This window comes from Papio anubis, chromosome 16, assembly GCF_008728515.1.
Source record: "Papio anubis isolate 15944 chromosome 16, Panubis1.0, whole genome shotgun sequence".
Lineage (NCBI taxonomy): Eukaryota > Metazoa > Chordata > Mammalia > Primates > Cercopithecidae > Papio > Papio anubis.
The window spans coordinates 58,256,157-58,265,719 of NC_044991.1; the positions used below are offsets into that span (position 1 = coordinate 58,256,157).

The 9,563-nt window shown below is 38.3% G+C and overlaps 1 protein-coding gene across 1 annotated transcript; it reads right to left on the reverse strand.

The window, feature by feature from the left end:
• Window positions 1-1,079: 1,079 nt before the first annotated feature.
• On the reverse strand, window positions 1,080-4,353 carry DEFB129 (defensin beta 129). Its single transcript, XM_003904917.4, has 2 exons — window positions 3,983-4,353; window positions 1,080-2,099 (listed from the first exon to the last, which is right to left on the reverse strand). The coding sequence occupies exons 1-2, from the start codon at window positions 4,038-4,040 to the stop codon at window positions 1,606-1,608; spliced, it is 552 nt and encodes a 183-aa protein (XP_003904966.1). The 5' UTR covers window positions 4,041-4,353; the 3' UTR covers window positions 1,080-1,605.
• Between the last annotated feature and the right edge of the window lie 5,210 nt (window positions 4,354-9,563).

The following is a 9,563-nucleotide window of genomic DNA, read 5'->3' on the forward strand; positions in this document are numbered from 1 at the left end:
TTAAAGATCTGCTGTACAACACAGTGCCTGTAATTAACAATATGGTATTGTGCACTTCAAAGTTTGTTAAGAAAGATTCTCATGTTAAAAGTTTACTGAACAAACAAACAAGCAACACCCCCTCTTCCCAAAAACAAAACCAAAAGGACACAAGTATACTTTGGGAGGTGATGTATATGTCTATCCCCTTGATTGTGGTGATAGTATCACAGGCATTTGCATATGCCCAAACTCATGCTATTGTTCACATTAAATATGTTCAATTCTCTGTATATCAATTATGCCTCAATAAAGCTGTTAAAAAACTAGAATAGGTGTCTGTGACATTGTAATTTGGGCAATAAAAGAAAGTGTGATCTGAGATTGCTGATCTCTGGGATATAATATAATGTTCACATCTCCATTTTATGAATAAATAAACTGATGCTTATGTGTGGATAAATGATTTGTTCAAGACCACACAGCTAAAAAGTGCCAGAATCAGGATGCTAGTCCAGGCATATCAGACCTGAATTTCTATAGTCTTAAATTATATGCCACAGCCCTCAGAAATATGCCTATCTTCTCTGGATTAGTGGCATCCCCTTTGCCTAACAGTCACTATAATTACTTGTGCCCTAAAACTCTCTAGCCTTGTGCTGTTCAATATTCTAGGGAATCCTCTATTGATATGTGACTATGAACACTTGAGATATGGCTAGTATGAATAGAAATGTGCTCTAAGTGTAATTACACATATGAGATTTCAAAGATGTAGTCCAAAAAAGGTAAACTCTCTCATAAATAATTTTTACATCGATTACATGTCAACATAATCATGTTTTGGATATATTGCATTCAATAAAACATATTATTGACCGGGTGTGGTGGCTCATGCTTGTAATCCCAGCACTTTGGGAGGCTGAGGCAGGTGGATCACGAGGTCTGGAGTTCGAGACCAGCCTGACCAATATGGTGAAACCCCGTCTCTACTAAAAATACAAAAATTAGCTGGGCATGGTGGTGCACACCTGTAATCTCGGCTACTCAGGAGGCTGAGGCAGGATAATTGCTTGAACCCATGAGGCGGAGGTTGCAGTGAGCTGAGATCACACCACTGCACTCCAGCCTGGGTGACCGAGAGACTCTGTCTCAAAAAAAACAAAACAAAATAAAAACACATGTTACAATGAATTTAACCTTTTTCTGATTTCTACACATTCTATTTTGCATATGGACATCTCCTCCCAAATATATGAGAGAAGAAAATACATCTCTTGATATTTTCCTTACTGTTGATCCAGAAAAAACACACCATATGAGAGACATAAATGCTTGTTACAGAGGCTTAATCTAGGCCATGCATGTGACAAACTCCATGCTGTAGTCAGTCACCTTCCTGGTGCTTACTTTCTCCTACGCATCTAAACTTAAACAATTCCATCCCTTCCTAGCTCTACCCCCTCTGTGAGGCTCTTGTGAGAATGATAACATTATATAAACTGTAGGTGCTCAAACAGTGTTTATTGAATGACTGATGACAGAGGAAACAGTTCTATGTCATTTTATAGATAGCAAAAATAGAGAGGAACTTGAAACTTTTAAGTTTTAAGGGAAAGATCCCCATTACTGCTCTTCTGCTTCCTCCAGCTCCAGTGATGGTGTTGGCAATATGTTCGGTGGAGGTGGTGCTGGTGGTGGGGAGGCAGTGGCAGAATCTCCACTTTCTTTGGTGTTACTCTTGGTAGAAGTAGCAGTGTATGTGATCTGTCCTGAGGTCATGGTGCTGACGGTGGCAGAGTTCACAGGGGTGGCATTTGGAATGATGACAAGGTTGGTATTAGCAAAAAAGCTAGTGCTTTTGATTTGGGGGAGAACAGACAAAATATGTTTTCTTTGTATCACAGCACTAGAATTCTTGGCAGGTTTTAGCATCTCTTGGACGTCTTCATTAAGCACATTGGGTGTTCCATATTGCAGGTAGTTTTCAATCAATTTAACCACTTTTGGTCCAACACAACATTTTTTCATCTTGCATTTCTGTATCTCTTTTTCATCCACATTGCAATGATCCCTGCATCTCCCAAAACCCATTAAACAGCTTCTCAAGCCAATCAATTCTGCATAAAAAAAGAGAAAGTCATTGAGCCAAGGCTAATAACTAGAGATGATGTTAAAACTGCTATTCATACTCAATTTTAAGACTAGTGTTTAGGGATGTTGTTGAAGGCAAATGGGCAGGCCAAGAGAGTCTCTATGCCCCTCTTGAATCCAAAATAAATTTCCTGTTTAGTCTGCCTTCCTTGAGTAACTTTAAGAAGCAAAAGGCACATAGAGAATAGAGTAATTATTTGCTTTTAGGATAGAATTTTAGACCTTCAACTTAGCATCTTAGGTACTTATCGGACATCACTATCCCATCTCCATAATCTTGGGAAATACCAATGAGAGCAAAGTCTATCATAAAATTAATTTAAGAAAGAAGTGCAAAAGAGAATCAATAGAATTTTCAGGAGTCCTTTCTTTTCACCAAACCCAGTAGCCCATGACTTCTCTTTTCTCAGCAATTGCTAGATCTGTGATTCCTGAAGCATGGTGTTCTCCTATCTCTTCTAGCCTCTTTGGACACTATCCCTCAGAAGTCTCATTCATTATCCCAGCCTTAACCTCATATCCACCAAAGTAACTTCTGTGTTGTTATCTATAATTCTAAATTCCTTGCTCAGCTGAGTATCTTATCTTTATCTGCTGAATGATTTTTCCACCCTAACGTCTCATCTTTCTTTTTCTGAATCTAAAAAGCTTTTCTCCCTTGTTCATATTAATAACTCAATTATTTTCCATAAATTATAAGAGATTTATGTAGCATCTATTAATTTTCAAAGTATGTTCACATACATTTCCACATTGTTTTCTCATCAAATGGAAAACAGAAAAATTCTTCTATTGGAAGCAGTTGCATTGATTAACCCCATTATATTCATATGAAATTGAAGTTCAGAGTGGTTAAGTGACTTTACCCAGGACGACGCAGCCATACTTGCTTATGGTACTACCCTTTTCCTAGGGTCCCAAGATAAAAACATTAGAAGCATCTTTGACTCTTCCACTTTCCCTGCCCCGAAACCCATTGCTATTTTTTTCAAATAGCTGGATGATTCTTGTATTCTGAAACAAATCTCAATGCTTCTCCTTTCTTTTCCAAAAACAATAGTCAATCCCCTGGCTTAGCCTTTTGCCATAATGCATTCCTAGATGCCTTTATGGTAGTTTGGGGGTTTTCAGGAAGACAAAGGCTGAGAGAAGGGATAAAGGCTCTGGAAAACCTGAAAGAATTCAAGATGGAGGACACAAGCCTGTGTACTGGATCTTGAAAGGGTTTTTTTGAGCATGAGGGAAGAACTTCCTCCTTTCTACACCAAAGCACAAACTGATAGGAACCTTTGCTTCAAGAGGTGGTTTTACAGGAAGGGGAACAATACACACTGGGGCATGCTGGGTGGAGGGAGAACATCAGAAAAAATAGCTAATGCATCCTGGGCTTAATACCTGGGCGATGGATTGGTAGGTGTCATAAATAACCATGACACATATTTACCTATGTAACAAACCACACATCCTGCACAAGTACCCCAGGACTTAAAAAAAAAAAAGAGGCGGTTTAAGATAGAAATAGAACTAAAAGGAGGTAGACCTGGGCTTAGTCTTAGCACGATAGACATATACAGGACAGGAAGGCAGCATTATATTTTGGATAGTTTCTGAATGGACAAAAAATACTCTGCTTTCTCTGTAGCTTCCTGGGTATTACCAACGGACACAGTCTGGGAGTCGGAGCCTATGAGAATGTATCAGTGCACGACTGATACAGTAAGTAAGCTCTTTAACCATCTTTTTGAACAGCTCATCTTTCAGCCTCCTCTCTTTGGGTTGCTATTGTCATGGGCAGCCAAATCCTTGGTTCCTCACATCTACTCATCTTAAACCTGGGAATCTACATTACCTGTGTTCACCTGGTACTGTAGCATGAGGCTGGCAAAGATAGGAAAAAGGAGCTTCATGGTTGGGTGCCAGAGAGGAAGCCCTGGATCTGGGTTGATGCTCCTGAGCTCCAGCCTTTATTGGCCTCTTCATGGCCTTAGGCCATGAGCAGTGAAGTGCAGCCAAAGCAGGTTTGTGTGCTGCTCACCGTTGTTGTGTTTTTTCTGTTTGAAAACACCCTCTCCTGAACACCTCTATGCAACAAATTTCTTGCTCTTGATCCTGGAGGAAAACATAAGATATGTAAGATGAGAAAGAAAGAGTAAGCCCTTTGTATGTCTCTCTCTTTTGTTTTTTGAGATGGAGTCTCACTTTGTTGCCCAGGCTGGAGTGCAGTGGCGTGATCTCGGCTCACTGCAAGCTCCGCCTCCCAGGTTCAGGCAATTCTCCTGCCTCAGCCTCCCGAGTAGAGTATCTGGGACTACAGGCGAGCACCACCAAACCCAGCTAACTTTTGTATTTTTAGTAGAGACGAGGTTTCACCATGTTGGCCAGGCTGGTCTCGAACTCCTGACCTCAAGTGATCTGCCCACTTTGGCCTCCCAAAGTGCTGGGGTTACAGGCGTGAGCCACCGCACCCAGTCGCATGTCTCTTTCTTAATGTTGGAGTAGGGTAAGAGTTAGATATTTGATTCACTAATTGTCAGCCCAGTTATGTTAAGGTTGGCACTTAGTGCATGAGAATTAGAAGAGATAGAGGAGCGTGAAGATTCTGCCTTGTTTGTACTGGTATGTCCAGTGGCCAGCATAGGTATTGGATCAACATACAAGTCAGTACATTTTTGTTAAACAAGTTTGTGGGAGACAGCTCTTGGCATATCTTTAACTTTTGAGTTTACAATGATTCCTACATCCTTTTAAAGTATCAATTGAAAAAAAAAACCTTTTTTAACTTTGGGGGTATATGTGCAAGATGTGCTGGTTTGTTACATAGGTAAATGTGTGTCATGGGGGTTGGTTGTATAGATTATTTCATCACCCAGCTATTAAGCCTAGTGCCCATTAGTTATTTTTCCTGATCCTCTCCCTCCTCCCACCTTCCACTCTCCAATAAGCTCCAATGTGCATTGTTCCCGTCTGTGTGTCCATGTGTTCTCATCATTTAGCTCCCACCTATAAGTGAGAACATGCAGTATTTAGTTTTCTGTTTCTGCATTAGTTTGCTAAGGATAATGGCCTCCAACTCCATCCATGTCCCTGCAAAGGACACGATCTCATTCTTTTTTATGGCTGCACAGTATTCCATGGTATATATGTACCACATTTTCTTTATCCAGTCTTTATCCAAATGGCCAAATGATGGGCATTTGGGTTGATTCTATGTCTTTGTTATTGTGAATAGTGCTGCAATGAACATATGCATGCATGTGTCTTTATAATAGAACCATTTATATTCCTTTGGGCATATACCCAGTAATAGGGTTGCTAGGTCAAATGGTATTTCTGACTTTAGGTTTTTCAGGGATTGTCACACTGTCTTCCACAATGGTTGAAACAATTAAAAGCAGCGATTTTTATAGCATACTGCTCAGGTTCCTTAGTCATAGCTGATTGATCCAGGGGTAACAGCAGAACCAAGCCTACAAATCAGATGGTTTCCCCTGCTAATCTGGGACGTTTCCTAAGAAACTCAGATATTGAAGCTCATTGGCTCTGAATATTACTAATTGTTCAAGCACTTTCAAGAGTTTCCCTGGTTCCTTACCTTCCTGAAATTCATGTTTTCTTAGGATTTCATTAGCTACTATAGTATCCAATGACTCCTCGGTTTTGTTTAAATTAAACTGTTATTTTTTAAAACAAGCAAATCTTATGAACTTTCAATTTATGAAATGTATATTTTACTTCTATGAACAAAAATAATCAAGTTTAGGCATATTTACTTACTACTTGTCAATATCAAGAGATGGAATTAACAGCCCTTTGGAATCAGTTGATCCTGAATATCACATATTAATTGGTTTCTGGTGTTCTAAGATGCATTAAAATAACATTATTCACCTCATTGTGTCTTGCTAGTCTCAAAGCATTAAGAATGTGAAGAGTACCAGTACAAAGAGAAGCACAGTTATTATGAAACAAAAAATCGAGTTAATAAGAATTGTAAAGTTATGAAAAATTAAGTATGTTGCATGTATGTATGGAATGAATCTATCAACAGTGTAGAATAATTTTGTAAAAAGACAAATTATTCACATGTGCAAGGTGTTGCATTTATTTATCCCAAGGTGTTGGGAAATGAAAAACACTAGCTATTGTCAACATAAATTTTTTTTTTTGAGACGGAATCCCACACTCTTGCCCAGGCTGGAGTGCAGTGGCGCCATCTTAGCTCACTGCAAGCTCTGCCTCCCCGGTTCACACCATTCTCCTGCCTCAGCCCACTGAGTAGCTGGGACTACAGGCGCCCACCACCTTGCCCGGCTAATTTTTTGTATTTTTAGTAGAGATGGGGTTTCACCGTGTTAGCCAGGATGGTCTCCATTTCCTGACCTTGTGATCCGCCCACCTCGGCCTCCCAAAGTGCTGGGATTACAGGTGTGAGCCACCGCACCCGGCCCAGAAATATTTTTAATACTCAGAATTATGTGCAAAAAATTTTGAAAACCCTGCATGATTTTTTTCATAATATAAATTTTCTTGAACTTTTTGTTATTGATTTCCAAATAATTTGTATATTGGGGAAGGGAATAACATATGGCAATAATTTTTGATACTGAGAGTGCTTTATTGATCATTTTTTCTACTTTTTTGACATACACATTTATTGCTATAAAATTCCCTCTTAGTACTGCTTTTGCTGTATCCCATAGGTTTGTAATGTTTTATTTCCACTTTCATTTGTTTCAAGAAATTTTTAAATTTCTGTCTTAATTTCTTCATTGACCCAATGGTCATTCTGGATCATGTTGTTTAATTTCCATGTGTTTGTATAGTGTTCAAAGTTCCTCTGGTTATTGATTTCTACTTTTATTCCACTATGGTCATAAAAGATACTTGATATGATTTTAATTATTTGGATTCTTTTGAGACCTGTCTTGTGGCCTAACAAGTGGTTTATCTTTGAGAATATTCCATATGATGAGGAAAATATGTGTATTCTGTGGCTGTTGGATGAAATGTTCTATAAATGTCTGTTAGGTCCATTTGGTTTATAGTGCAGACTAAGTCTGATGTTTCTTCGTGGATTTTCTGTCTTGATGATCTGTCCAATGCTGAAAGTGGGGTGTTAGTGTCCCTAACTATTATTGTTTTGGGGTCTACCTCTCTCTTTAGACCAGCAAGGTTCAAATTAATTCATACGTAGAAAAGATGACACAGTGGAAATCGAAAAGTGTTTATTTTTAAGTGAATGATTATGATAATGAAACACTACAAATCAAAACTTATGAAGTCCAGTTAAAGCTGCATATAAAGGGAAAATTAGAGTCTTACCCACTTGGCTATACTGAAGAAAAGCTGAAAATTTATGAGATAACAACACAAATAATAAGTTAGAAAAAATAACAAAATAAAAGGAAAGGAAGTTCAAAGAAAGGAAGATAAAGCTGAGAGGAGAAAATAATTAAATATTTTTAAATTTTCATAATATTTAAAATAAAATATAATTAAATAAAAATCAAACATAGAATCAACAAAACCAAAAGTTGATTTTCAAAGGACCAATTAATTAATTCACTATAGGAATAACAAAGAAAAAAATGAAAACACATTGTCCATGTGAAGAATAAAACATGTAGCCATCACTACAAACTCTATAGATAGTAAAGAGATCAAAGGACATATTGTGAGTGACTTTATGCCAAAAATCAAATTTAGAAGAAATAAACAATTACTTGATGTAACCCAAGAAGAAACTGAAAATTTGACAGTTCTAAATTGTTAGGGAAATTAAATCTTTAAACTCAGTTGAGTTTTTCTGCTACATTCCAATGTCTGATCCCTAGCTCTATGGGTTTCCAGAGACAGTTGTAGAAGCAGCAGAAAAATATTCTTGCTCTTATATTATAGCTACCATGGTGTGTTCCTGAAGTCCAACATGTCTAATCATGGGATCCTGTTACCCTACCTTCCTGATTATGAAAGAACTAGCAGATTCTCTGCTGGGCCAGTTTGCTGGGATGTTCTGGAAGTCATTCTGGGAGACCAAGCCCACAGTCAGCTTCTGGAGAGAGTTTATAAGCACATAATTCTGAGTATTAAAAATATTTCTGGGCCAGGCGCGGTGGCTCACACCTGTAATCCCAGCACTTTGGGAGGCCGAGGTGGGCGGATCACAAGGTCAGGAAATGGAGACCATCCTGGCTAACACGGTGAAACCCCATCTCTACTAAAAATACAAAAAATTATCAGAACTAATAATTTTTGCTTTATATATCTGTGTTCTCTAGTGTTGGATACATATATATTTATAATTATCATATCCTCTTGCAAAAATTGACTCCTTTATTATTATACAATGACCTTCTTTGTCTCTTTTTACAGTTTTGTCTTGAAAGCCATTTTTATCTGATATAAGTATAATTACTTATCTTCTTTTTTGGTTTCTATTTGCATATGATTTCTTTTTTCATTCCTTTGTATTCAGTCTATGAGTTTCTTTGTAGGTGAAGTGAGTTTCTTATAGGCAGCCTACAGTTGGGTCTTGCTTTTTTATCCATTCAACCACTCTGTCTTTTGATTGGAGACGTTAGTCCATTTACATTCAATGTTCTTATTAGTAGGTAAGGACTTACAACTGCGGTTTAAAAATTTATCTTCTGGTTGCTTCATTGGTCCTCTTTTTCCTTCCTTCTTTCCTTCCTTCTTTCCTTCCTTCCTTCCTTCTTTCCTTCCTTCCTTCCTTCTTTCCTTCCTTCCCTCCCTCCCTTTTCCTTCCTTCCTTCCCTCCCTCACTTTTCCTTCCTTCCTTCCTTCCTTCCTTCCTTCCTTCCTTCCTTCCTTCCTTCCTTCCTTCCTTCCCTTCCTCCCTTCCCTCCCTCCCTCCTTCCTTCCTTCCCTCCTTTCCTTCCCTCCCTCCCTCCCTTTCCTCCCTCCTTCCCTCCTCTCTCCCTCCTTTTTTCCTCTCTCCCTCCCCTCCCTCCCTTCCTCCCTCCCTCCCTTCCTCGCTTCCTTCCTTCCTCCCTCCCTCCCTTCCTTCCATCTTTCTTTGTGTAAAGTTGACTTTGTGTGGTAGTATGTTTTAATTTCTTGCATATTTGTCACAGGTTTTTGTTTTGTAGTTACCATGAAGCTTGCAAATAACATCTTATAACCACTTATTTTAAACTGGTGACAACTTAATTCTGATTAAAAAGAAAAGAAAAACAGACTAACAAGCAGAGACAACTAAAAAATCCTACACTTCATCCTCTCTGCTTTTTGATTTTTATTGTCTCTATATCTTTTTATACTATGTCTTAAAAAGTTGTTGTCATTATTATTTTTGATTGGTTTGTCTTTTAGTCTTTCTACTAAAGATATGAGTGGTTCATATGCCACAATTACAGTGTTAGAGTATTTGTATTTGTCTGTGTACTTACTATCACCAGTGAGTTTATAGC

What these genes read in the sequence shown, in the direction of transcription:
- DEFB129 (XM_003904917.4), bottom strand. Translation starts at nt 4,040, where the DNA reads ATGAAGCTCCTTTTTCCTATCTTTGCCAGCCTCATGCTACAGTACCAG. An exon ending in ACAGTACCAGGTGAACACAG is followed by an intron (nt 2,100 to 3,982) that starts GTAATGTAGATT and finishes TTTTTTATGCAG; the next exon opens with AATTGATTGGCTTGAGAAGC.